The following is a 26748-nucleotide window of genomic DNA, read 5'->3' on the forward strand; positions in this document are numbered from 1 at the left end:
TCACATCTCCCGGGCGAGCTCAACCTAGCCTTCACATCGATCGTCGGTGGGGGAGGAGCAGTGCGCCATCTGTCATCAGCCCATCACTCTCCGTCCAATATCGATCCAAGGGACTGGAGAGTCCAGCGGTAGACGTACAGATTTCTAATCTCATCTCTTCCCCGTACTGACAACCCAGAACTGCAGGTAGATAGATATATTGCAGAAACGAAGTAAAATAATACCCCGCTGCGGTTACACGCTGAGCTGATTGTCGGCTGCGATCACCAGCGTCACTGGTTGCATTCCAGGGAAATTCCAAGGGGGTCGATGGAGGCAACTCGAGAGGCTTCGGAATTCGATAGTTTGTAGCTGCTCCTCCACACACCTCGCATCGTTCTGATGAGGATGGGAAGTGTAAGATGGTTGGCGGTGCTCGTCATTGGACACGGCGTCCTAAGGAGTGGTTCCGACCCGCGAAAAATCCCTGTTCTGCCTCGCAGCGAGAGGGGGTAGGGAGGGACGCGTGAAGCGTGAGGAAACCAGAGGAAAGCCGCTCTGTGCTGGCTGATGGGCGACGCGGACTGGTACTGCGGAGTTGCGGCGTCAAAGAAGACCATTGACGACCCCACAACCACGGGCATCCTCGGCGAACCGCCTCCCGTGCTGGTTCACACAGCCCATTGAAATTTACCATGTCAGATGCAAGTGCCCTGCCGGAAGTGTTACGCGCAAGAAATAATAGCGGTCCCTCGCCGCCAGCATCACTTGGCCGGCCTCGGGCACCTTCGCTTGCCGTTGAATCACAAACAGTGATCCATCGTGTCTCCAGGGCTGTGGGTATCGGATATTCCCCCGTGGAGAGAAAGGCCGCAACACCGTCTTCATTCTCCGTCTCTTCTCCAGAGATCAGCCCTGATAAAATGGCCGAGAGGATGACAGATGACAGCGGCCTGGGCCTGGGCCTGGGTGTTTTAGATCGAAGTCAGCCTGGAAGCCGTCAAGGCCTTCAGTCCCCCACACACGCGTGTCAGACTGCCATTGACCATTGCCCCAGCGAACAGGCCCGGTGGCACAGAGCACTCGGTGGTCCGTCTCTTCGCCAACGTTATTTGTCCCTCCCGCACTTTGTTTGGTCTGATCTGGTCGGGTCTTGCTTGAACCTGGGTCTCGAGGGCCGGGGGATGGGGGATGGGGGATGGGGATCGCTTGATTACCACAGTGCATCTCTCCGCAAGCGAACTGTGGCTACCTGGCCGCTCAGTCTCCAGTCCAAACGGTGCACTGTGCTGACGGAACCCTGACAGGGCAGTTGTGGAGCTGACAGGCCTGTCACCAACCAATCACTGGTCACCTGATGCCAGCTGGAGCTCTCCCTGAGCCGTGCCCTTCCGCGAACGGAAATCAGCTTTCTTGTGCAGCAGTTGCATTCAAGCTCAAACTCAGCTCCAACCAGGACTGCCACGGTGCCTATAAGAGACCAAGAGAGCTTCATAGGCATGGAGATAAACTCGTGACAAGGGAGGTAACTCACCACAGGTCAGACGCAGCAGTGTCAGAGATGCAGCCACGGTGCTCTTGCAGCCTTCTCTCCTCCCGTCAAGTGTGAAGTTCAAACTTGCTGCTGCAGCCTCCTGCAGGTGGGTGTTGCCCCCAGGGATGCCGCTACCCAGCTAGCGTCCTTTCCTCCCTTTGGCAAGGCCTCGGGACAGCCCCCTTGCTTCGCGCGTTCCCACCTCACACCGTGCACTCGAGGACCGCCACCCCACCACCCCCCCCGCCTTCGTTTTTTTAACTGTCTGGTCCGTTCATATGGCCCGCAGGCTGCGTGCCACCAGCTCGCTATCCTCTTTTCAATCATTCCGCTGTCACCAAACCCGTTCAGTCCAGGTGCGCCTACTTACATTTGATGCTTGTTTCTGGACAGGGAGCCAGCAGTCCAAAAACGTATTTGACGCCGTCAATTCAGTCAATCTGCATCGCGGCTTCTTTGATTGATCTGTTTTTGTGTTCTCTTCTTACTCCCAGCCTGCCAGTTCCCAACCGCTCTTCAAGAAAACCGATCCGATTCTGTGTGTCGAGTTGCTCCGTCCGGTGCATGCCACACACGCGAACTGCCTGCCTGGGTCAGCCTGCCAGACAAAGCAACAAATAAAAATTAAACGTGATTCCTCGCTTCCTTCCGCCGGACCAGCCTCGACTACAGTGCAGCACCCAACCAGGTTTCTGCGACAAAAAGGCGACCTCTCCGCTCGAACGCCAGATCAAGTCTAGGCCATCGGCATACCGCTCAAAACAGCATCTCCACCATTTTGCCTTTTTTGTATCTCGTGATACCTGAACGGTAAAAATGGCCGACATCACTGACCAGCACGACCAAACCACCCCAACCGAGCTCGACGACGTGCACTCGGTCGGCAATGGAAACTCGGTCGCCGGAGAGTCTCGTGGCATCAAGCGCGCCCGACCTAGCACTGCCGACGACGACGATGACGATGACGAGAAGGGCGGCCGTGAGCGTCGCAAGATTGAGATCAAGTTCATCAGCGACAAGTCGCGCCGCCATATCACATTTTCCAAGCGCAAGGCTGGTATCATGAAGAAGGTACGTTCGTTCGCATGTTTGGACAGCGCAGCGCGCTCCTTGCAACAACGCGTCTTTTCTCCACAATCGATCAGTCGCTAATCCGACCTGCTGTGTATATCAGGCCTACGAGTTGTCAGTCTTGACAGGCACCCAGGTGCTCCTCCTCGTCGTGTCCGAAACTGGCCTCGTCTATACATTCACGACGCCGAAGCTCCAGCCTCTGGTTACCAAGTCCGAGGGCAAGAATCTGATCCAGGTAAGACATGAGCTCGGGAGCCGGGCAAGATGCCCGCGTCGCGTGAACTGTCGCATCATGGCCATGGATCTTTGCTGACATGCTGATGTAGGCCTGCTTGAACGCGCCAGAGCCTTCTAGCAGTGCTGAGAATGGTGTGGAGGACACTAATGCCGTCGACTCCCCTGAGGAGCCGCCCAGCAACCATCTTCCTCCTCAGCAGGGACGACCTGGAATGGCGCAGCCTCACGCCATGCCTCCCAACTACATGCCCGTTGGCGGGATGGACCCCAGCGCGATGGCTTATCAGAACTACGTGAGCCAACAGCGCGGCGGCCAATACATGCCGCAATCCGGTCTGCAACAGCACGCTGGTCACCAGTCATAACCGTCCCGGCCGAGTTTTGTCATGACTTTACCTTACGTATCTCAATACCCAGCAATTAATGCACCTGTGTAAACGTCCAGTTTCACATGCGACATCATCACGATGAGGCCACACATTTGACGAGGCTTATCTGGTTCGGCGTTTGATTGGGGCATGTCCATTACCTACTTCCGTATTTTATACCTCTTGCTTTTCGGCGGTGTTTTGCCGGGATTTCGGTTCTGCTGACACCACCTTTCCCTGGTTGTTTTTGTTGGACATCTGGTGCGCTCAACCCGTCCAGATATCGGTGCGGTCAGCTCTTGATTTTTGAACACATTTGGGTTCTGGTTTCGCCTGACAGACCCAGACCCTTTGTGCTGTGTGCGTGGCGCTTTAAAGGTGGTGGATTCGAGCGAAAAGCGTGGCGGACAAGGGATTATAGACCGAAAATGTCTTTGGCACTCGGGATCCTGGGAGGTTGGGTCTGCGCATGGCGGCGTCGGCTTGGTTTTCTATTTTTTTTTCAAGGCAACTTGCCTTGTCAAGTTCTGCCTGGTGGTTTGCCGTCGTTCTTGAGACTCTTTCTGGTTCTTTTTTGGCGAAGGGTTGGGTGGACACGCAACGTACTTGGGGCACGACATATGAGCAGAAAAGGCTTATGATTTGGAGGAATTGGGAACGGTTCGGCCAGCATAAGAACAGCGATTTCACACCTCAGGTGCAAAATCGTCTTTTCATTTTCCAGACCTCTGTTTAGCGATTTTGACTGATCACCTGGCTTGGACCTTTTTGTTGCGGGTCGCTTGCTCTTTATGATGCTATTTCTCCCCAAAATAGAGATGGGGACAGCTTGGTGGATGAGGGAGAGGCGGTTGTTTCTCATGTAATTTCAGCTGCGCTGGGAGGAAGAGGGAGGGCTGGGGGGAAGGGGGAGGGGGAGGGGGAGGGGGGCACCTCTGGGGACGGCGTCGGAAGAAAGTGAGTACCTATACCTGTATGATATAGCACAAAGTTTTAACCATGAAATATATCGAGTTCACAATCCTGCTGGCAGCGTTGCTACGTGTGTTTCTTGAGACCGTTCCCGGATTAACATGAGGATAAGGTTAATGAGATGATGTTGGCCCAACTGGGAAGGAGAGTACAGCCGGCTTACATGGAACCTGGCTAATCCCTTTTTGACCGTTTTTATTTTTTACAATGATGCGATCCTAACCGGACCGGGCGTTCAATTAATCGATCACCTACTCACAGACACGGACTTGCTGCCCGGTTTTATTCTTGGGCTCAATGCCTGCCGGTCGGGTGCCTGCGTCGAGTCGGTCGGCAAGTCCCGTTCAGGTTTTATACGTGCATGTAATGTATCCACAGAGCCGCCTGGGCGTGGCGATGACGCGCTGCCCTCGGGGGAAGAAGAAAGAGAGCTGCTTGGGGGTGGGGGACTGGGATGGCCCTTGTATTGTGAGGTGGTTGACCGATGAAGGACTTGCCCTTTTTTTTTTCCCTTTTTTTCTTTATTTTTGGTTGTGTGGTGGTCTGTTGCTCGGGCTGTGAGGCGAGGCGGGGATGGGTGCCGTTTTCGTCGACGACCTTCATACCAGGACACTGTCAATAAGGCGCATGCTAGAAGCTCAACTCTTCTCTTCAGAATTCCAGGACACTAAAAACTGCAAGTTCAAATCCAGAGCAATCTCATCTATCCGTTATGTCGGTAGTTATCCCTGAAGATAATAGCAAACCACGGTGGTTTCTAGATGCTCAGGAAACGCATCAGGTTTCTCTTAAGCCCAACATATCCGACCAACCTCAACTCCCGATTACCTGGTGGGGGGTAGATAGGTAGTTGACTGGCTTTTGCGGTCAGTTTACACCAAAAATTTTACCCCTGTGATCGTCGTTGAGGATTGGGGAGATGTCGGAAAGGCAGCGCGAAAGGAGTAGTGGTCCACAGCCATCGCCGAAAGCAGAAGGTTGACTTACACGCACTTACACGCACCCTCACACCTGACCCGATTGGGACAAGCCATTCCCAAAGACACTTTTAAGGTTTTCTTCTTCGTCCCAGCAAACAATGGTTTTTTTTTTTGGGGGGGGGGAATTGACTTTAGGGAAAGAAGTTTGCGCTTTACTTGGGAGGGAATGGTTCAGGAACGCTCCGCTTGGCTTCATGGTGCTAAGATAGTGGCGGGGTTGGCAAGAATGACACTTGTCGGGAGGTGATGGAGGAGGAGGGTACCACTTCCCGCTTTCGAGGACCAGGACACTGTCGATTGGAGATTTATTTTTGCACATGTTGGATGGTGGTATTTTACCAGGGTATCAACCCTATCTCGGCATCCCACAAAGGGGGCTTTGGCTGAATGCTTGCCAAAGTTGTGTGAGAGATAGACGTCGGCATGTTACTGCCGAAACAACTATAAGGACAACAACCACAAATACAGTGAGGGCGACCACAAGCTGCAAGCCAGAATATGGCTTTTTCGCGTCCTATTTCTCACATCAGCACACCACACCAAGGAGTCCCTCGAGAAAGTAAGTAGCAATCGCCCTAGGGCACAGATCAACAAAGCTGCCGGCACTCAACAAACCACTGTAACTATCCACACAACATCATCTCAACCAACTTAACAGAGCACCATTATATAGGCTGTGTGATGCTTGAAAAGTATATTTTGTCCAATATGTCAGTTGTACAATGCTCGCCCACAGAGAACCTGCTTTCTTTTTCTTAATGACCGAGCACTTTGGGCGTTGTCCAAAATCATCCTCGCTCAACCCACAAGAACTAAACAGTTGTTCTCCTTACTCCGAGGTACGCAGGCATACCTCGTTATGAATCCTGATGGGCAGTTCTCTTTTTTTTCTTCACGGCTGTCAGCAAAACTTATTGTTCTTGAAAACCTCCAGGAGCAGCCCAGACGGCGCCTTTTCTGTTTGAATCAGATGACAATGAAAAAGTTGGGCTGGAAGCCCTTTCAAGCCACTCTTGTTTTGTCGACTTTGCGACCCTTGACTTTGGGACTCGGGCTTGCAACTCTTCTTGCAACATTTCTTGCGATCTGCGACTTGTGGGATTGCATCGTCAATTCTTGATTTTCACACTATATACCATCACCGACATCTTTTTTGATAAATAAAAAAAAATTTTTAAAAAAAAAAGAAAAAAAAAGAAGAAAAAAAAGAAAAAGAAAAAAAAGACCACCTGAATAGTTATCAGGCTGCTAAGTTATCATGCTCAAGCCATCAACAACAGCATGATGCAGTCGCAACAGGTACAGAGGTACCTGTCGCAAGCTCGATAAGAATAGCAGCGTCCTTGGCATTACGTCCAAAACTGTGGGGAAACCTGCCGTCAGCAAGCACAACCTGTCAGCGCGCGTTGCGCAGGTTTGAGCAAGATTCCGGAGCTAATGCGGAGACCTCACCACGGGGGGGCCCTATGGTGATCAGATGAAAGGGGGGGGGGTACAACATCCATCACAGAAAGTGTCGTGACAATGGCATTGTTGTTGATTCTGGTGCTTGTCCATGGCACTTTTCCATGCTTCAGATGTTTCATCTGCGCCAGGATCCATCCCCTTGCCATGCCATTTATCTGATGTTCTTATCCGAGTCAAAGTAGACGAATATATACCCAAAAACCAATTCCAACACGCTCATAAACTCCGTACCCAAATGCCCCATGTTAGTGTTCCGTAGAAGAAATAAATCTGCCCACGAGCAGACTACCCAAGAATGTGCCTCCCAACACGGACAAGAAATACCCCACGTTCATCGACATCACAGCCAACATCCTATATCGATTTGTTAGTATCGCCCCTCCGCGACATCCAGTCATAGTGATAACTCACAGTAAATAACCCACGCCCGCCACGACGGTATCAATCGCTGCCCTCACCGGATCAACACTCAACCTCCACGGCCTCGCATGGCTCCCTGTCCTCCTCTGCACAACAACCACGTTCTCCTCCACCCCGTTCTCGCTCAGCACCGCCGCCTTCCCTAGCGAATCCCTGCTGAGATTCTCTGCCAGTGGCGCTTTTCCATTGACCACGACATACCGCCTGTTCATCTCCTTATCCAACCACCTCAGCTCCTGCCATGACTTGAACGCTAGCAGCCCCCTGAAGATGACGGCAAGGATAATGAGAAAGATGCATGTGCCTGCGTAGGCGCCGGCGTTGGTCGGTGTCCATTTCGTCGAGAACAGGGAGGTGGACATGGAGTTTTGGAAGATGGCCATCATGGACATGTGCGTGTCCATGCCCATCGAGCCATCTGGGCTTGTCGATGCGGCGGCGGTGTTGGTGGTGGTGTGGCCCGAGTGAGAGTCGGCGCCATGGCGGGCGTAGAGTAATGGGTCCATTGTGTTGATATTGGATGGTTCGAGAGACTCTGAGGATCCCCACTGGAGTTTAAGTGGTGGTGAATCTCAGGGGGTGTTGTTGCGTGTCACGTTGCTGACTCAATTGCGTGATGTGGCTGACCCGAGGTTGCAGGATGATAAAGAAGACATCCACGATTCTTGCGATACCAGATCGGAGAGCGCTGCCCTGATATATTTGTTGTATCCGTTTAGCCGTCGCGTGGGGTATAGTGCTTGGTGAATTCTTTCTCTTGAATGGAATGGTAAGGACGGGACGGCTCGCGGAGAAAGTGGTGAGTGATATATTTATCGCCTTTGCAATACGTAGTGAGAAGAACAACAGGAGCAAGTTGTTGTCTTGTCAGAGGATGAAACGTGTATGGGAGAGAAGATCACGCATGGAGCGGCGAGGGAGGTTTATGTTCCGCCATGCCATGGTGATCTGGGTGTCTGGATTTGGAAGAAACATGCTCAAATGTGGGGGTTGATGCAGCGACAGGGGTCGGTTGAAATGTGGGGGCGGGAGCGCAGATGGCTGACCAGGGGGCCATGTCCACGACACCAACGGCAAGTAAACTTTGATATTCCACCTTTAGAAGAAACAAGTCGAATATTATCTTACCATTCATGAATGAAACGAGGTTCTTCCAGTATTCATAACTGCCCTCGACACCATGCTTGTCATCAACGTTGGGGAATAGTAGACAAAATCAAGATACACGAGACCTTGGTCCCGGAAAAGGCCGGTAGCTCTACCGAATAGATATCCACCTTTGGTCAATCAGAGCGCCATTGTGAGCATCTGCTGTAAGAGAGAATGCTGTGCCATTTCAGTTCGATATGGGATGAACAAGGACTCGGCAACAATTAAACCCAAGGTAAATATGGAGGTACCAGGTATCTCAGTCCTAACTGGGTCATTAGGCCCACCCCGGACGTTATCTATGTCAATCATCGCAGTCTTGGGATTCGAGAAGATGATCGGATTGAACGAGGCGATGTATCAATCCAGATCTGGCAAGTGGTAGGCTGCTGAGGTAAAGTGCTCCTGCCGGCTGTGCTTGCCTTGGGACGTAACGTTACGACCGGACAAGACTCCGCTCCTTTGCGTGCATATTCCAGACATCGTCGCAGCTTCCTTCCACCTCTGGTCAAATCTGGGGGATGACACAATGCTGTGAGTCATTCCACTCGGGACTGGATCGAGTCATTGCAGCACTGGTGAACATTGGGAAGGCGCAAGCGAGTCCCGGAGGAGAGGCAACAGGTCCCGTTTGGTCAGACCGAGAACATGATCACTCAAGACATCCCCCAACACACCACACCCTCTTTGGCCCTGGGCTGCAGCAATGGGTCTCTCCCGGACCGACCGACAGCGACCATCCGTTTACCCGCCAAACCCGGAAATCTGAACGCCCATCGCCGGCGCGCGGCCGGAGACATATTACGTTGGACAAGCCGACAGCTGCAGTTGCATCGAGCCTGTCCCGGAGACATGGTCCCAGTCGAGTCTATTTTGACGACATGCCACCCTGCATCCCACGGTTAGCCCAAGATCATAATCTGCAGAACCATCACATCGATGTTCTTTGCCGTTTTCGATACTTTCTTTTGTCATCAGAAATCCCACCTGGTGCTACCGCATCCAGCGCAGCCCTGGAGACCAGGTCGGACCTGGATAGTACTATCAGGTATGAATGCGAGTTCGAATGCCAGATGAACACCGTCTGGCTCATCTTCCTCCGAAATTGTGTCAGACAACTCACGTACGACGGTCTCATGGCCAGGTCCAATTGCTCCGTAGGGTCAAGACCCTTTGGAAGGCGCTCATCATCCTCATGCCTGATGAGCTGCACCTAAAATCCCGAGACAGACCAATATAGAGGAGACGGTCCCCTGCCACAGATGTGCCCTCTCTACTGTGTCTCTTCAAGGCCTAGTATCCAGCAATTGTAGCCTCGGGGAGGAGAAAATGCTGGTGATACATGATCGATGGAGCCAGTATTGAGAAACTCGATGTAAGCCCCAGGACTTCGAGCACACACACGGGTGATAGGGTTCCCTTTACTTACAGATACAGATTTATCTTGATCGAGATGACGCCTCTGCCGTGCAAAGAGAGATATCAGTTCGAGTGTCTCAGCCTCACCTTTCATCTCAATCTGGTTAGGCTAAGCTCCCCCTTCAGCCTCCTGTCGATCTGGCGTTTTGCCCGCAGCCACACCTCCAAGCACCCGGCATTGGACAAGAGGAGGCAGACAGGGATCTCTTGGCTTGAGTCAGTGGTGGCTTACTCGATCTTTTCTCTCAACCCACAGCGCTTAGGCTACGGGACTACCTAAAGATTCAAGGTGCAATTTGATTATGGACCTCCAGTCCCCGATATCATACCTTTGGGCGCGTAACAATACTCGAGCCTTGGCATTACCACCGAAAAGCACAACCTTTACATCTACCCCTTCTCCCGGACGAGACCAGTATCCTGCTGTGTTCATGAGGTAACCACACCCTGCAATGTTGGACCCCGAATCGGTGGGTAGGCTTGGGGGATGGGCGGTCAGGGCTGCATCCGTTCCTCTCCTCTCACTCACAACCCGATTCACAGGCGAGAAGGGTGGCTGAGGTAGGGAAGGCACGCGGCGGGCAGCGTGAATACCAAATAGAGTCTGTCGTACCGTGTTGTCAGACGGCAAAGAGCATGAGGAAATTCATGATTGGTACACGGCACTTGTCACCCGACGACTTCGGCCTCCAAAACGCTGGGAAAGAGTCATGGATCGGCCCTGAAGCTGGGAAGTAATAACAGTTATGTCCTTACCTTGTCCAGCCTTTGCACTCATCCGACCATGTTATTTTATTGCACACCAGAACGAAGACCATTCATTGCCGAGATCAGCCGACGATGTCTTGACTACTCTAGCCTGTTATTTCCTGATCGGGGCCAGGCTGAATCGTGAGCCGCCCAGGACGCCATGGCTACCACCCTTGAGCCCGGTGGAAACCCTGCATGCTGCTGTTCATGGGCGGCACATTTTGCCCTAGGCGCCTCACAGTTCTCAAGTGGTGTTGAACTCCGGACGCCTCTCTGCCTCGACACACACGACTCAGGCGCTAATATGTATGTACCCGCATCACTCGATACTTCCTGCCAGGAGGCGAAGGCTTCAGTTGGGTACAGTAAGCTCCCACCGCGACTGGGAATTGCAACAAGGCAACTCGAGAACCAATCCGTCTTTGGCAAGCATTCGGCTGTTCAGCCGCACTGTACAGTCAAAACCAGGCCCAAAAACACCCCCTGCTTATTGCTTGATGATACATATGGCAAGGCTCTTTCGTAATGAAGTGAACGACGAGGAAAAAGAAAAACGAACGAAAGAAAATATGGAAACGGTAAGCTCACCCCCAAACTTACGCCGACCCCTCGCCTGGCCGGGTCAGGGATTCGATTGCAGAGCGATTGTGAGAGTGTGTCGTTCTTGCATAGGAAGAGGACCACAACGGGAGGTGTGTGCATGGTGCAATCCAGCTCTGCCCATCCACAACAGGCCCCCCCAATCCGGCTTCTCCTGTGGTTCTCGGCGCAGGAGATATTCGGGAGGAGGCAGTTGGGGGAAGTGTGGGCATCCATGTGTGTGATGAGTGTGTGTTGGACCGGTGAAGGAGGGTCAGACCGGCGAGTACCTCATCCTCTTGTCCTACACCTTGGGTTCCGACTCTTGAGCTTTCGTAAGACAGGGTCAATCAAGTAGACACACTACTACTTGGAAAAGATAGGGGCGACTTTTGTGTTCCCTCATGACCCGTGATCAAGATCAGGAAGAGAGTGTTGGTTAGCTTAGCCAACACACCGATCAGACCAATCGAACCCATCCCGTCTCCTCTTGCCAAGCTTCCGAGATACATACATACATGCAGACAGCAAGGCACTTGCCGCGTTTGGACATTTCGTGCGTTGCTTTCATACACACACTTGAAGCGTGGAGGGGAGTGTTTGGTTGGAAGTGCATGGTCTTTACCAGTATGTATCCGAAATGTGACAGTTTGTCTCTGCCAATGTTTCTTTTTTCTTCTTCTTCTTCTTCGATGATGATGAGCAGGTATGTACGGAAGTGGCAAGCAAACAGCGAACCGAAGAACGCCCCGGGCTGCTTTGTTCCGGACCGAGCAAGTCGTTATCTTGATCGGATCTGGGGGTGTCTTCCACATACTCGACTGGGAGGGGATGGGTAGAATTGGATGGTTATACAACATCCATGGTGGGTTTCGAAGTTGAAGTTGGCTGAGGGGATCTTATTTGGTAATGAGATTTGCCATTGGTGTGTGTGTGTGTGTGTGTGTGTGTGTGTGTGTGTGTGTGTGTGTGTGTGTGTGTGTGTGTGTGTGTGTGTGCGTGTGTGTATGCTGGAGAGCGGCTTGCCTCGTGGGGGAGGGTTTTGTTCTTCTCAGTGCCTACGTAGTTGAAAAGTTTGTCTGGATGGTAAGTGATGATAGTCACCCAAAGCACACAAATACGTATTCACATGGTCAGAAAATACTTCTCAAGATGATTCAATTATCAAGAGGAAGAGGGTGCACACTCGTCCAATTTCCATCCCCGCTCAAGAATTCATTTTTTTGGATTAATAACTCTCTCTCTCTCTCTCTCCCCTTCACTCACCCTTTCCACATTGAAAAAAGAGGAGGGGTTATAACCCCTAGAAAGCCCTTCGAAAAAGAAGAGAAAAAAAAACCAAAAAGTAAACAGGTATATACAATCTAACCCTCTCTTGACCAAGCTTTTCTTTTGCTCTTTTTTTCCAGTGGACAGAGCCACTGTCAAGCTCATCTTGCCTGCCTGGGATTTTCCCATGGAGGGTTTTTTTTCTCTTTTTCAGTTCCATCCTTGATTCACATTATGCCCTCTCTTGAAAACAAAAACAATACCGTCCAAACAGTACCAAGTCAATTCCCCAGCCTATCCCAGCATCGTCCCTCATCTGGCCGGCCTGCCCATCGCAATGACATTGTCGAATGTCGTGACGATTTTCGTAAAAATATTCCGAATACGATTCGCTGCTTGTTGGGTCAAAAACGCTATCAGTCGACCCATCCACCACTCCCATTTTTTAAATAAAAAAAGAATAAAAATAAAAACAAGCCATTCCCAAAAACAAATACATCTCGAGATATATAAAACAGCCAAGCAAAGCCAGAACCTCTAGTACCCAACCCTTTCCCCTTGTTTCCCAGGGGAACCAGAGATAAAACCAAAAACCAATCCTGCCGAACCCCTGCCCAAACAAGAGCTTGTGTCTTCCTAACTTTTGCCCTCGTCGTTGGGTGTGTGCGCCCTTTGCCCTGGCCCAAATGTCCCAACTCCAATAGCTTTCCCCGGAGACGAGGAGCTGTGTGCAAAAAAGAGATGGAAAAAAATGTACCCGTCTTGTGTCCAACAATACAAAAGTGAAGCAGAAAAAATAGACAAACGGAAAGACGGGTATGGGTATCAAGCTTGAAAACAGAGCCAAACGTTGTCCAGTTGCCCCCCCTCCCAAAAATAGCCAGCCCCCTTTGGTCATGTGATGATATTGACAGTAGGAAACCCAAGAACTCCCAATTCAGCTGGCCCCAGTACCCAAACTCCAGCACCCAAGCTCCAGCCTCCGCGCTTGCAAGGGATAGTGTTGTGTGCAAAGTCAAAAATATAAACAAAGACGAAGCGAAGCGGCAATGTTCCCCCAAAACAGGACCAGACCTTGTTCCTTGTGTTCATGGTCTTCAACCCCCCTTTCCCCTTCCCCCCCGTTTTTTTTTTCTTTTTTTCCTTTTCTCTTCTTTCCCTTCCCTCGCCTTCCTTGTTGAATCCTGTCATTGACTTCCCGCAGCATCATCAAGGTATACCCGCACTGTCGTTGGTCTTGATCGACATCTGCCATCGTCTTCGACACCGTCCGGACGTGTCAGGGTTGATGTCCCTGTCAAGAACACATTCCTACTGCCTCTTCCTCAAAGCCGTCGGGCTAGAGGAATCCCCGTCACTCGTAGGTGGGCTCTCGCCTTGAGCGTTTGCATTTCTGGGAGCCGCGGCATTGTCCCGGTCCTTGTCCCTGTCCCTGCCCTTACCCTTGCCTTTGTCCTTGGACTGGCATCCCTTGACCAACATATGCCGCTGGAAACAGAGTCAGCACATGTAGCTGATAGACAACCAAAGAAAAACTGTCGAACACATACCTTGAGTGCATCCTTCCTCGAGAAGGTCCTTTCGCAGTTATCACATGGAAAAGGCTTGACGGCCAAGTGTATCCTTGAATGCCTCTTGAGGTCATGGTTTCTGTTGAAGCTATGGTTACACTGATCACACTTGAAAGGACGTTCTTGCAGCGGCGGTTGCGGGTGGTGGTATCCCGCGTAGTTGTGAATGGGATACGGATGAGAAACATGACCATACACCACCATGGGCTGGTTTGGCTGATGCAAATTGGTCATCATCGAGCCCTGCATGCTTGGATACGGAGGATACGTGGCTGGGGGCTGGTGATGAGGCCGATGGGATCCGGCATATATCGGAGAATGCATCCCTGGCATCAGAGGACCTAGGGGGTTTCTCCCAGGGAGAGGCCCACCCGTGGCGTTCGGGGATGGTCCGGGCTGGGAGGCATAAGGAAACGTCCCTTGCTGCGGCGACGATGCTGTTGGGTAGTAAGGCGTCGAAGGTGAACGGTACTCTGACCCAACCGGCGGTGAACCTCGATTCGTCGACGACTGAGGTGCTGCCTGGCCCTGACCTGCGAGATCGGGCAAAGCAAGAACCGACGGTGATGGTGATTCCTGGGAGTGGGAAGGCATGCTTGAACCATAAAGAACCAAAGAGCCAGCACTCCCATTCACACCAGCGTTGTTTCCGCCAGCACCGTTGGTTCCTAGCCCCCCGCCTCCGTTCACACCACTGCCGCCACCACCGCCGCCGCCTGCTGAACTGGAGAACGGCGGATGACCTTGGTATGCTGAGACGCTCGGCAAGGCCCCGCCGTTAGCTGGGGATGATGAGGTTCGCCCGTGATACTGTGGGAGTGGGGAGGCAAAATTGAAGGGAATAGGTCGTTGGAAGGCCCCGGAAGTGGAATTGTTGCCCGAATAACCGTAGCTGCCCGGGGGCACCGGCGTAGCCCAGCTTCCGTGGCCATAAAAAGACGAACCGCCGGCCGGTGACTGCTGCGAACTGCTGCCGTTGATTCCTGATGATGGGCTAGTCCCGTCCGCCACTGCAGCCCCTGATGTGGGAGTCAGAATACTTGTTCTACGGGCAATTGTGATGTTGGTATGGCTAGAAGGATAAGGGGAAGAGGAGGGAGGAGAAGAGGCCGAGGGCGCCGCCGAGAACGCCTTCCGAGGGGCCGGCTCAGAAAACGGCAGCGCCCTTTGGCCATCATCACTGTGGTCACTTGGATGTCTAGGGTCTCGCGTACTTGATAGATCTGAGTGAGAATACATCCCACTGACTGACGGTAGATTTGGCGCTCCCTCTCTCCGTGCTGCATTGTTCGGAGGAGGGGACAGGGAATCCTCTTCGTCGCCAGACTCAGGATGCGACATCCTTGGTGGTGGCGGCGGTGGTGGTGGTGGTGGCGGCGGAGGCATGCTCAACTGACTTTGCTGCCCTTGGTTTGGCGGAGATCGTCGTCACAGACAAGAGAGAGGGGGTAGCCACTGGAGGCTACAAGCTGTGGTGGAAGATCGATTGCTTGATGGCGGTGGGATGGAGAGGCGTGGCTCACGTATCAGTTTTATACCCGTTCAACGTGACAGCAAGTGCTCGCAAGGTTTCCAGAAAACGGTGGCCCTAGAACATGGCGCAGATCAAGTTTTGATGGGGGCGCAACTAAGTTCTTCAACACCACAAAGTCTGATGAGACGAGTATGCGTGTGACCTGGGGATGAACGCCTCTTGTACTTAAGCTTTTGATGTGTGGAGGTCGTTGACAAGGCGTGGTGGAGTGCCGATGCTGAAGGGGCGTTCCGTACGAAATACACGGTATGAACACTGCCAATAATTGGTGGTTTTCGGGTTCGGGACCCTGTCGGTAATCTGGCCAGGTCCAGCTCCAGGTCCAGGATCTGGGAGATGGATAGAATAACGACCTCAAGCCAACCGCGCCGGGCTGTTACTGCTGCCTCGTGTTGCTGCTACTCTTGCGCGGTTCCCCTCGTGCGGTAGGCCTTCATAGAGACCCGTTGACTGACGCCGTGGGGACGAGGTATACCGACAGGCTGGAGACTTGGGACGGGAGAGGAAGCGGGCTGGCGGGGAGGGTGCCGGTGTTAGGGGCGGATGTGTGGGTGCCCTTTCCCTCGTGCTTTGTACTTTCAAAGATGGGGGTGGAAAAGCGCGTCTTTGATTTGGGATCGAACCAGGCCGGCCTGTCTAGCGCGGGAGGGCTGAAAGGACACGAACTGGGGATGTGCTGGTGAGATGAGTGTGCCACACCCTTCTCCTGGGACTCGCACAGACTTGAAATTGGCGTGCTCTTGAAAATGCGTAGTGTGGACTCTGCGATGCAATGACAGCAGCAGGCTCCCGGAGGAATGGGCACAGCACAGCGCGTGTGTACGGTCTCGGATGTCTCAGGGCCAGGCTGTGGCGCTTGTTGGCTGAGTGGGCTAGCAGGTGGAAGGTGTGAGGAGAGGTACAATGTAGCAGGGCCTTCTGGGTTGCCGTAAGTGTAACTGGTAGTCCTGATGCTGTGGTGGTGTTAGTGGTGTTTGGTGGTGTTGGTGGTGTTGGTGGTGGTGGTGGTGGTGGTGGTGGTCGTTGTCGTCGTTGTCGTCGGTAGACAGACATGGACGTGGGATGGGACAAGGCTTGAGGTTGGTGCCCAGGCTTGCCTCCGTTGCGGCTTCCACGTTGAGCTGATATCAAAGCCGGTGATGGATGGGTAGTAAGCAGGAAACAACTCCCCCAAACAGGTCCCCTTCGTGACTCCTCAAGACGTGAGCATCAGCTTTGAACAGTGTTTCCCCTCAGGCACTGGGGAAAAGACAGCAGTCCATTCAAGACTTCTTAACGAAAGACATACCCCCTGCCCTGCTGCATGCACAGCTGGGAGAGCTCTGCGGTACTGGACTGCACAGGGCACGGCTTGCTGGGAAAATGTCTGCGAGCCTGGTGCCGAGACCCTGGCTCGACTCTTCTTGATGTCGACACACATGGATGTGTACTGTTAGTATCGTACGGCCACCCCCAATTACGGGAGCTGTAATACGGCCACCCACGCTGGGCGTGTGTCTACGGCACCCGGGCTGAACAACACCCCAGTGAACAAGCGCAGCAGGAGGAGCCAAAAGCGGTATAGCCTGCCTGTCCGAACCGACCTGAAGATCGGGGCTCCATCAAACATCCAAAACCTTTTGACGCTGCTTCTTACCCACTCGCGCAAATGCACGTTGAGGGCTGGGGGGAGCCACGAGGGGTGGGTGAGGGAGAAGCAGAGGTTGAGGGCAAGTATGGCAGCTTGTTTCTTCCACGCCTGGCCGCGAGAGAATATCCACCAGAACTCGACTTGGTAATGCTGGGTTCAATATGTGTGTTCTTTCTCGTTGTCGAACACTCTCAGGATGTACGCTTCTTGGCAAGCTAGAACCCTGGTGCGCGGGAGGTCGTTGACAGGGAGGTCAGATCCCTCACTTTTTGGCTGTGCCTCTCCCACGCTCACCTTCGTCCCTCCCACCCGTGTACCATGCTTCCGGCATGCATGCCGCATGCCCCCCTACGCTACATCTTACCTGGGAGAGAGAGAGAGGGAGGGGGAGAGCGGAGAGAGAGAGAGGGAGGGGGAGAGCGGAGAGAGAGAGAGAGAGAGACAGAGAGAGAGAGAGAGAGAGAGAGAGAGAGAGAAAACAAGAGGGAACAGGGAGAGAAGTTTTCCATGTCCTGTACGTGCATGGAGGGGGCGTGCTCTGTCCGAATTTGTCCAACTGGCTATCTAGCTATCTGGCGAAGCCCTCACTCACCTCAACCAGCTGCCAGAATGGGCTCAAGCTCCCCCTCTCCCGACCAGCTGATGTTGAGTTGCGGTTGCGCGGTTTTTGTCTCTGGTCCCTGCGCTCCGAATTATGACATGCCTAGTAGGCGGACTTGGCCGCATGTCAAAGAGAGCATGGTTGATGCGCACCAGGGATGACATGACAGGTGGACTGGTGCATCGCGGTCCGCTCTTTTGGTCCCAATTCAGGTCTGCCACGAACGACAGCAAAGGATAGCGGCATGTCCCCAAGAACAACAAGCTGTGCTCACCAGAAGTGCCGCTAGCCCTACCAAACGTCAAGCGATAGCTTCTTTGCGGAGTCCGTCCCATCTATTCGGTCCACCTGACAAAGCCGGCTGGGGAAGCTTGGCTGGTGAGTGGTGGTGGTGATGACATCTTGGATTTCCCCCCAAGCAAAGTCCCCAAGCCAGCACCCCGGTCACCGGTGTCTCCCTATCCATGCTTGGCGGCCCTCTTGGACGAGATGGCCGCGTCTCGATCCGGATTAGACCCTTTCCAGCTGGCCAGCCCGTCCAGACCTCTTGGCATTGAACAAGGACACTGGATTGGTTTGGCGAACTGGCTTCTCTTCTCCCGATGTCTTCCGCGGGTACAGAGACACCAATGTTTCGCCGTGATCAATGTCGGGGACCAGGTCCCCTATCCCAGCACTGGGGGAAACGGCCATTTTCCCACATCACCGCCGCCTTCCACCATCTCTGCGATAGCCATGTCGGCATGTACATCGCGGCAGTAGCTTTCCAGCGGCACTGGCGCTGGGCTGATGCAGCCATTTTCTCGCTCATCGTGCGCGTGGCGCTTTCCTATCTGCAAAGCCATTCGAGTCGATGCGGTTGTTTCAAACACAGATCGGACACGCGGCCGGCACCTGGCTCTTTCGGGATGCGATGGCTCTCAGGCTTTCTTCTTTGCCGCACCATCCTGTTGTTTGCTGTTGACAGGTAGGCTCGGAGCCCGTCTTTTGCTAGTGTTTGTTGGGGGACTGCATAGCCATCGCTTTTTTCAGCTGAGGAGCTGGCTGGCCTTTGGATACCACTGACTGACCAGACATCCCCTCATGCATCCGCCCTGGCGTTTCCCCATCGTAACCCAGTCGCCGGGTGTATTGGGAACCACTAGTTCCTCTGCAGCCTGCACGGGCTCATCATCTTCAGTTGTACTATGATATGGCGTTGTCGCACGGAAAGCAACCTCACAGGAAAAAGGCTCCGTAGCATGGTGAACAGACCACCCAGCGCGCTTTTTTTTTTTTGGTGGATTTTTTCTTTTTATATATATATATATATGTATATATATATGTATACATACATATACACATACATATATACATACATAAATACATACATATATACACACATATATACATACATAAATACATACATATATACACACATATATACATACATAAATACATACATATACATACATATACATACATAAATACATACATAAATACATACATATACAATACATATATATGTATGTATACATAATCTTTTCTTTTTTCATCTCTGATCGAGTCCCTGTCAAGGACCTTGGGGCGAGCCGAGATGGACGAATCCGTCGGTTGACCGCTCCCGACCCGTACCGCGATTGGCGGGTATGGCTTTTGCGTGCCGTGAATGCGTCAGAACGGGATGGGGAAAAGGACGCTGTCTTGTGCCTTTCCCCGCTCATCATTCCGGTCGGTTTTCCACAGATGACAGAATCTTGTCTGCTGTGTGTGCCTTGTGACGAGAAATGTCAGCGTTCTTATATCAAGATGAAGAGAAACACGGAGACGAGCCTTTCCTCCTGGCATGCTTTGTCAAGATCCAATGAGGAACTAGGACAAGCCTCGTCCGCTACAGCTTTCCCCCAGATGATCGGCTGCCGCACGTAGCGGCACACCCTGGAGCGGGTCTAGTGCCCCCAGTGCAATATAGTACCGTCAAGCAAGGTTTTGGAGAATCAGAATCAGAGCAGATATCGTATGAATTACATGTGCTGCTCGTCTATCCTCTCGGGGATTGCTCAATGTGACCAGACGGCGCACTTGCTTGCGGGGACAGCCCAGGCGATGTTACAGCAGAAACGAACCGACCACGGCGGGGTCAGTGTTGAGCATTACAGTAGCACCTTTGGTTGGTGTCTTCCTTTTTCCTCACTTATCGAAAAGGCACGGAATGTTCTACTTTCTGGCTGCTGCAGGTCCTGTTTGCCCGCGGCTGACAATCTATCCGCTGACGATCCGATGTGCCTGCCCCTGGCACAGCAGGCCCATGCTGCAAAATCGAGGAGCCCATCACATAATGTGCAGTTGCTGAGACCGACCGGCCTCCACGCAGTTTGATAGCAAATGTGGCGTGCGACAAGCAGTGGGAACGGTTGAGACCAGTGACGGGTAGCCCCATGTGCTTGTTTATATCTCGGGAGGTTGGGTCGAGCCCAGTCAGGGTGCGACCAAGCCACACACACAGATGAAGAAGAGCCACGATGGCCTTCGACGCCCTCCCCGCAAGAGGACCTCGCACGGCAGCAAGGCGGTCACTGTGCGCGCGACCCCATGCTCGCGACCCCATGCTCGCGCTGATCTGTTTGGCGACTACAGCGCAAACCCGGGGTGTGGAAAAAGCGGGAGATTGATAGGCTGGGAAATACCGAAATTCACAACAGCCAGAACGAGACGTGATCCCCAATACTTTGATGCAAGCTGTCGGGAAAATTGAACAGCTGGAACAAGGGCCGGCACAGGTTCTGTGCTGTCCTCGCGCGGCTGGTGCCCGTATTCCATATTCCATATTCCAGCTATACAAGAACTGGCCCAGTGCAGGCTGCCGGATTCCGCCCGAAAGGGGGCGCCGACAGCTGGTGTTGAGCCGCAACTCCGGCAGACCTCTCGAGCTTTGACGCCACATCTGGACCGGGAGTTGATCGCCACAAGCTCTGAACTGCAGAACTAGCCTGCTGTCAAGAGATCAGATCGTGGCCGTTTTGACAGCAGCCTCTCGCGTCTTCCCGCGCCGGCAGATACAAGATGGAAGCCACAACGGCACACGGCTGCCGGTGTCCAGAGGGGGAGAGGCTGAGCGGCCAGGCGGAACGGCTGGAGTGAGGCGGGCAGCTCGATACCACAGGGCCGGGAGCTACACAGGTAGGTATTACAGCAATGAAAGCGATGCCTGCCTTCTTGTCCACACCTTCCCAAACAGGACGTCGTTCTCCACCCTTCTCAACCGCCGCATCTTGGACTGTAACCCAGCACTCCTGGGACCTGCATCTTACACAACCCCCCTCTGAACTTCGCCGCCGCGCTCCTGTGCCATCCAGCTTCTCCCATACCTCACGAGCAAGCCGGCTTTCGTGTATGCAATCGATTCTTGTCAAGGCCAAACTACGTCGGCGGGGAATGTTCAGGCGTCCTGGTAACCTGCCACCAGTTTGGTTCGGCCTCGACCATCCCCACAGCTCCAAGAAACGGGCGAATACGAACGAAACGAGATGCTAAAGAAGGCCGTCAGACCTGCCACCCAGGCATCCGCTACCGACGGTCCGGTACTTGGTCTGCGCCCCTGGTGCCGATCTCACGATAAGCTTAATCCTCACCATCCCACCTGCCAACCACACCGAGCGACGCCGAGATCACGCCGGACCAGGCTACCCATACTGGGTGTTCCGTTTCTCGCCTCCAGCAACTCGCCGCTGCTACATGGAATCCCCTCCGTCGAGGCCCACAAAGTTTGCCAATTTTGTTGTCTCTGTCACACGAGCCCCAACCTCGGCCCCCCCTAATTCTCAAGGAGGAAAATTGGATCGCTCAGCTGCCCGGGTTCCTGCGTCAATGAGACACACGCAGTACCACGGGAAATGGAAGAATGGGTTTAAATCTCCGGGCTGATTGGGAACGAGTTTACTGACGTCAGACAACATATAACTTTGAGATGTTCTTATGTTTGGCGAGCAAAGGTAAAAGCAAAAAGGTGTGGTGTCATTGTCTTGGATATGCAGCTTTCCAGAAAGAATTGCGAGAAGCAGGAGAGTAATCCATTTTGAGACCTTTCCTCCGATAGGGACGGCGGTGTATACGAGCCTTTGACTTCGGGTATTTATGCTCAGGTCTCAGAAGAATATGGCTGTGTTTTCTCTTCGTCGAACCGGTGACGCAGGGGGGTCTTGGGTTTGTTGTTCGTTCAGGGGCCAATGGAGCCGATGGTGGATAGGGGGCCATCACGAAGCATCTATCCCATAAGGTATTTTGCCTTACACGGTCAATACATGTTTTCGGGCGTCAAGACAGGACCATGTTTTGCGACTCCGTCAAGGTGCTATCGACTGGCTTTCCAGGTTGCCAAACTTTGTATGTGATTCTCCACTTATGGGAGAAGGCGGGAACAGCCACACCTGTCCAGAATAATCTTGTAATAAAAGGTCAAACGTAATCTGGTGCGTGGTTACGCAGATGAGCCTTGCCAGCCCAGTCCAATAGTGGTTGGATCCACGCGAGGGTCAACTCAACAAACTTGAAGCGAGGATGAACTGTGCCATGGTAGGCATCAAGGGCCAGATCGACCCGCTTGGGACTGTAAGTGGCGGAGATGACGAGAGTTAAGGGGAAACCATGTCGGACATGCGAAGGCTCGGTTGGACACGGCGATGATAGTGGTGATGACGAGGACCATCGGATTGCAGACCCCACTTGGGAACGGGAGAGACAGTGTGCCTCGAGAGCCAATGATAGAATGATCCATTGGGTTTCCAGGAACAGGATCGACCTCTACAAACCTCGGGTGGAAAGCCCCCTCCCACACAGACAAAACGCCCGCTCCCTCCGGACAAGCACCCGGCCAGCAAACCAACAACAAGACATTGATGCTCCTCTGTGTTCCGGTATCAAAAGAGACTTTATCACACGCAAACAGCCCTCATCTTGTACACTTATCCCCCCATCATATCGACGTACCCCGGCCCGAAGACCATATATATATCTATATATATAGATATATATATATATATTTATATACATAAAACCTGGCTCAAAGCCCCCAGCATTAGATTTCCACCACCACCACCACCACCACCACCACCACCACATGCACATATCACCACCACGGCAGTGTATCAACCACGACCCTTGCAAGCATAAGTATACACTGCAATTCCTGGGGAAAAGAATACACTGCGGTGTTGATGATAACGGAAATGACTGGGTGTGATGTGAAAGGTAGGTATGTTGTGGTATCATTAGCGTCTGACACCATGCAAACCGCATGCACAAAAGCAGCCCCTGGAGTTTCTCTTGATATAACTCTTACATTCCTGGGTATCGCGAGTAATAGTGATGCTACTAGTGCTACCAGGTAGTTAACTGGGCTATCGACTAGGTAGTCAACTGGATGATAATCAGCAAGGTAAAACCACCAATTCCGGTACGCCAAAGGCTTCACTTTTGTCGGGCAGTAAGATAGGCCACAGAGTGTTAACCCTGAGTCACTCTCGGAGCAGTCGTTAAGGCTATTTCTACACCTGATTTTATAGCTACAGCCTTAATTTATAGGATAGAGTGTTGTAGATATAATGGGGGATGCATGGTATAAAGATGAGAGGGGGACTGATGAGAAGCACTACTACTCCACCCATTCACCTTCGAGCACTCGACGACGGTGACGGTACGTGCCCACAGCCCTGGTCACCCCTCTCTCTTCTTCTCTCGATTCCGTCCGTTCCGCAGTGTTGTTGTGGAGATCTGAAGTCGAGAAAAGACTTAACTTCAAGAGACACCATGAACCAGACGGTGGGTGACCGGGCTTTCAATGGCCCAAGCACTTCACCATCAATACACAAGCCATCCCTCTTAAGGTAGGTAAGATCTCATGATATCCAATTCATATTTGCATCTCCTATAAAACCCAAAAAAATATATAAAAATATCAAACGCAACGCCTCAAATGCACAAAGTTTACAGTCTTGCTTCTCTTCGCTCACCACCACATCATCATTAACTTGTCCCCCCATCACCCCCCTTCTCCACTTACAACTTAGCAGCCGCTCTCGCCGGACCAGCAGAGGTGATCTCATTGTACAGCAGGCTCGTCAAGAAATCAGCATAGTCCTCACCGGTGACCTGACCGGAAAAGTACTGGGCCGCAAGACCATACTTGTTGCCCTGAGGAGCCTTGCTGGCGAGCTCCTGGGTCTGCTCCTTGAGGAGCTTGAGGGCGTACTGCTTGTCAACCTTCTTGCCCTCGGCGGTGGTGACGCCGTGGCGCACCCACTGCCAGAGCTGGGAGCGGGAAACCTCGGCTGTGGCGGCGTCCTCCCTGTTTTCATCGTCAGCACCGTGTCTCTTCGTCATGGTATGCAGCGGAGAAATACTCACATCAAGTAGTTAATAGGAACACACCCAACACCCCTAATCCAAGCCTCCATGTAGCCCAGGCCAATGTTCAGGTTCTTCCTGATACCCGCCTCGGTAATCTGACCAGGCACGTTCATGTTCAACAAGTCATTCTGACCAATCGTGACATCCTCCCGTCTGACAAACAGCTGGTTGGGAGTGGGCATGTGCTTGTTGAAGATGTCCACGGCGATGCCCGCCAGCGCAGGGTGAGCAACCCAGGTGCCGTCGTGGCCGGCCTTGACCTCGCGGAGCTTGTCCGCTCTGACACCCTCCATAGCCGCCTCGTTGGCCTTGGGGTCGTCCTTGATGGGAATCTGGGCAGCCATGCCACCCATGGCGTGGACACCGCGCTTGTGGCAAGTCTGGATGAGGAGCTTGACGTAGGCGTCCATGAAGGGAACGGTCATGGTGACGGCCGACCGATCGGGAAGGACAAAGTTGGAGTTTTGGCGGAACTTCTTGATCACGGAGAAGATGTAATCCCACCTGCCGCAGTTCAAGCCGGAAGAGTGGTCGCGGAGCTCGTAGATGATCTCGTCCATCTCAAAGGCGGCGAGGATGGTCTCGATGAGGACGGTGCCGCGGATGGTGCCTCTGGGCATGCCGATGTAGTCCTGAGCAAGGTTGAAGACATCGTTCCAGAGACGGGCCTCAAGGTGAGACTCCATCTTGGGAAGGTAGAAGTAAGGGCCGAAGCCCATCTTGACGGTCTGGAAGGCATTGTGGAAGAAGTACAGACCGAAGTCGAAGAGAGAGCCAGACATGGGCTCGCCGTCGACGGTAACGTGCTTCTCCTCCAGATGCCAGCCACGGGGGCGGACGATCAAGGTCGGGAGCTTCTTATCAGTGCGGAGCTTGTACTCCTTGTTGCCGATCTTGAAGTCGACCTGGCGGCGGTTGGCGTCGTAGAGGTTGACCTGGCCGTTGATCATGTTGTCCCATGTGGGAGCGCTGGAGTCTGTGAATCACATGTCAGAACCACCGCCCCCCTCCCTCGATCTCATCTCATTCCCAAAACTCACCCTCAAAATCAGCCATGTAAGTCCACACATCAGCGTTCAACGCGTTCACCACCATCTTGCGGTCAGTAGGGCCCGTGATCTCCACACGGCGGTCCACAAGCCCGGGAGCGGGCGGCGCGCCCTTCCATGTTGGGTTCTCGCGAATGTGTCTGGTCTCGGGAAGGAAGTCAGGCAGAGCGCCCTTGTCGAGCTCGGCCTGGCGGATCTTGCGGCGCTCAAGGAGAGCCTTGCGAGTAGAGTTGAATGACCGCTGGAGAAGGGCCAGGAAAGCAAGAGCTTCCGGTGTGAGGATCTTCTTTTGTGACTCCGAAACGGGGCCGAGGACATTGACGCCCTGAAGGATGGACTCGGTGCTAGGCATTGTGATGTTGGGTGCGTGGGGTGATGTGGGTGGGTGTGGTGTGTGCAAAGCTCGGTGATCCTAAAAAAGGGAGGCGAAGCTGTTTATATATATATATATATATGTATGTATGTATATATATACTCTAGAACAGAACCAAAAACGTTAGGACCTCGTGACGAAAGAGCAAGCTGAGTCAATCAACAATCGCTAACGGTTGTGAAAATGCCGAGGTGAGCCGCGGGTCAAGTACTTAGTCGTAAAACAGCTGCCAATTGGTAGTGGGGGGGTGGGCAGGGTGTGGTTCACCCAGACTGTGGAGGAAGAGCTGTATGGGGAAAGGGAACAAAGAAAAAGGGCGGGGAGCGCGAGGTTCAATTGACGTAGGAGTGCCGGGGACGCGGATGTGGTGTATCAGAGAAAGTGGGAAAAAAGAACAGGACCGGAAAGGGAGAGATCTCGAGCTTCTGTCATAATCCAGAACGCATGCCCGCGACCGACAGACAACGACCTCAGACGAGCTGATTGAGTCAAGAGAAGGAACCAAGCTGACTCACCGAGAATAAAACCAACTGTCGTGTCTCCCTCGGTATAGAGAGCGTGTCAGAGCAAGATGCGCGATGTTGTTCAAGAAACCAGAGAACAAAGCTCCGGCATGCGGCGAAAGCACACGCTTGGAGTTTTGATGATGTGCTGTCAAAACGATGACGTCCCTCCAACAACATCCAACACCCGACATGAACTAGCCCTATATCTGTCTAACAATCTCTGCCTCCTTCTGCCTCCTTCTGCCTCCTCACCACTCGGCAATCCGGTCCAAGGGACTCCATCATCGCCTGCCCCAGCAAATCCATAACATGTGGTTGGTCTCTTCATGGCGTTCAATTCCCATGCTCGCTCGGCCGTCCGGGTGCTCCCACGGCTGCCATTGGTCAACTCCGCTCCCCCACAATCAGGGGAACACTGGACAAGCTCACAACGCGTGCAGCCTTCACATGTGACATGTGCCGCGCCCCTCCCGGCGTAATGACTTGCGCTCCGATGACCTCACCTACTCGTTCCCCGCCATCAAACCAGCAAACACGCTTTCACCCCCTCCGTCGCCATCCAATATCTTTCTTTTATGTGGTTTGGTTCCTAAACCTCCTTCTTATTCCCATCAAGTAAACTACACCACACCCCGCCCTCCAGCGATGGCGGCGATTACCCCCCAAACAGATGACTCGATCCCATCGAGATAGAGAAACTCCTCTTCCAACCCTTTTCTTCCATACATCATAAGCCAAGCCAATCACCCCCAGCTCCCGTAAGCCAAGAAAAGTTGGGCGTTGGCGAAACCAAATAACAAAAGCTCTCTCCACTTCCCTCGCCTTTCTCCACCACCGCCGTGAACCTCCGATCTGCCGGCCCAGAGCCGAGGTCATCGCCCCCCTCCTCCCATGCCATGTCCT

The 26748-nt window shown here is 53.0% G+C and overlaps 4 protein-coding genes across 4 annotated transcripts; 1 reads left to right on the forward strand and 3 right to left on the reverse strand.

The window, feature by feature from the left end:
* Positions 1-1441: 1441 nt before the first annotated feature.
* Positions 1442-4625, forward strand: MCM1 (transcription factor of the MADS box). Its single transcript, XM_062875211.1, has 4 exons — positions 1442-2584; positions 2688-2822; positions 2914-4149; positions 4207-4625. The coding sequence occupies exons 1-3, from the start codon at positions 2330-2332 to the stop codon at positions 3187-3189; spliced, it is 666 nt and encodes a 221-aa protein (XP_062738453.1). The 5' UTR covers positions 1442-2329; the 3' UTR covers positions 3190-4149; positions 4207-4625.
* Positions 4626-6380: 1755 nt separating this feature from the next.
* Positions 6381-8127, reverse strand: QC761_119290 (uncharacterized protein). The gene is made up of 2 exons (XM_062875212.1): positions 7023-8127; positions 6381-6965 (listed from the first exon to the last, which is right to left on the reverse strand). Exons 1-2 carry the CDS (start codon positions 7535-7537, stop codon positions 6857-6859), a joined length of 624 nt encoding a protein of 207 aa, XP_062738454.1. The 5' UTR covers positions 7538-8127; the 3' UTR covers positions 6381-6856.
* Positions 8128-12076: 3949 nt separating this feature from the next.
* On the reverse strand, positions 12077-16588 carry QC761_119300 (uncharacterized protein). Its single transcript, XM_062875213.1, has 5 exons — positions 16354-16588; positions 14983-16255; positions 13748-14787; positions 12509-13685; positions 12077-12486 (listed from the first exon to the last, which is right to left on the reverse strand). Exons 2-4 carry the CDS (start codon positions 15152-15154, stop codon positions 13509-13511), a joined length of 1389 nt encoding a protein of 462 aa, XP_062738455.1. The 5' UTR covers positions 15155-16255; positions 16354-16588; the 3' UTR covers positions 12077-12486; positions 12509-13508.
* Positions 16589-23434: 6846 nt separating this feature from the next.
* Positions 23435-26128, reverse strand: ACU9 (Malate synthase, glyoxysomal). The gene is made up of 4 exons (XM_062875214.1): positions 25855-26128; positions 24958-25440; positions 23915-24893; positions 23435-23855 (listed from the first exon to the last, which is right to left on the reverse strand). Exons 2-4 carry the CDS (start codon positions 25316-25318, stop codon positions 23567-23569), a joined length of 1629 nt encoding a protein of 542 aa, XP_062738456.1. The 5' UTR covers positions 25319-25440; positions 25855-26128; the 3' UTR covers positions 23435-23566.
* Positions 26129-26748: the final 620 nt, after the last annotated feature.

This window comes from Podospora bellae-mahoneyi (assembly GCF_035222275.1).
Source record: "Podospora bellae-mahoneyi strain CBS 112042 chromosome 1 map unlocalized CBS112042p_1, whole genome shotgun sequence".
In the NCBI taxonomy this organism is placed as follows: domain Eukaryota; kingdom Fungi; phylum Ascomycota; class Sordariomycetes; order Sordariales; family Podosporaceae; genus Podospora; species Podospora bellae-mahoneyi.

Coding starts and splice junctions, on each gene's coding strand:
- MCM1 (XM_062875211.1), top strand. CDS start 2,330: ATGGCCGACATCACTGACCAGCACGACCAAACCACCCCAACCGAGCTC. Junction 2,585..2,687: donor AGGCTGGTATCATGAAGAAG/GTACGTTCGTTC, acceptor TGTGTATATCAG/GCCTACGAGTTGTCAGTCTT. Junction 2,823..2,913: donor AGGGCAAGAATCTGATCCAG/GTAAGACATGAG, acceptor ATGCTGATGTAG/GCCTGCTTGAACGCGCCAGA.
- QC761_119300 (XM_062875213.1), bottom strand. CDS start 15,154: ATGCCTCCGCCGCCACCACCACCACCACCGCCGCCACCACCAAGGATG. Junction 14,788..14,982: donor TTCTCACTCAGATCTATCAA/GTACGCGAGACC, acceptor CTCCCACATCAG/GGGCTGCAGTGGCGGACGGG. Junction 13,686..13,747: donor CGAGGAAGGATGCACTCAAG/GTATGTGTTCGA, acceptor CTCTGTTTCCAG/CGGCATATGTTGGTCAAGGG.
- ACU9 (XM_062875214.1), bottom strand. CDS start 25,318: ATGCCTAGCACCGAGTCCATCCTTCAGGGCGTCAATGTCCTCGGCCCC. Junction 24,894..24,957: donor TTACATGGCTGATTTTGAGG/GTGAGTTTTGGG, acceptor TGTGATTCACAG/ACTCCAGCGCTCCCACATGG. Junction 23,856..23,914: donor GTTCCTATTAACTACTTGAT/GTGAGTATTTCT, acceptor CGATGAAAACAG/GGAGGACGCCGCCACAGCCG.
- QC761_119290 (XM_062875212.1), bottom strand. CDS start 7,537: ATGGACCCATTACTCTACGCCCGCCATGGCGCCGACTCTCACTCGGGC. Junction 6,966..7,022: donor GCGGGCGTGGGTTATTTACT/GTGAGTTATCAC, acceptor AAATCGATATAG/GATGTTGGCTGTGATGTCGA.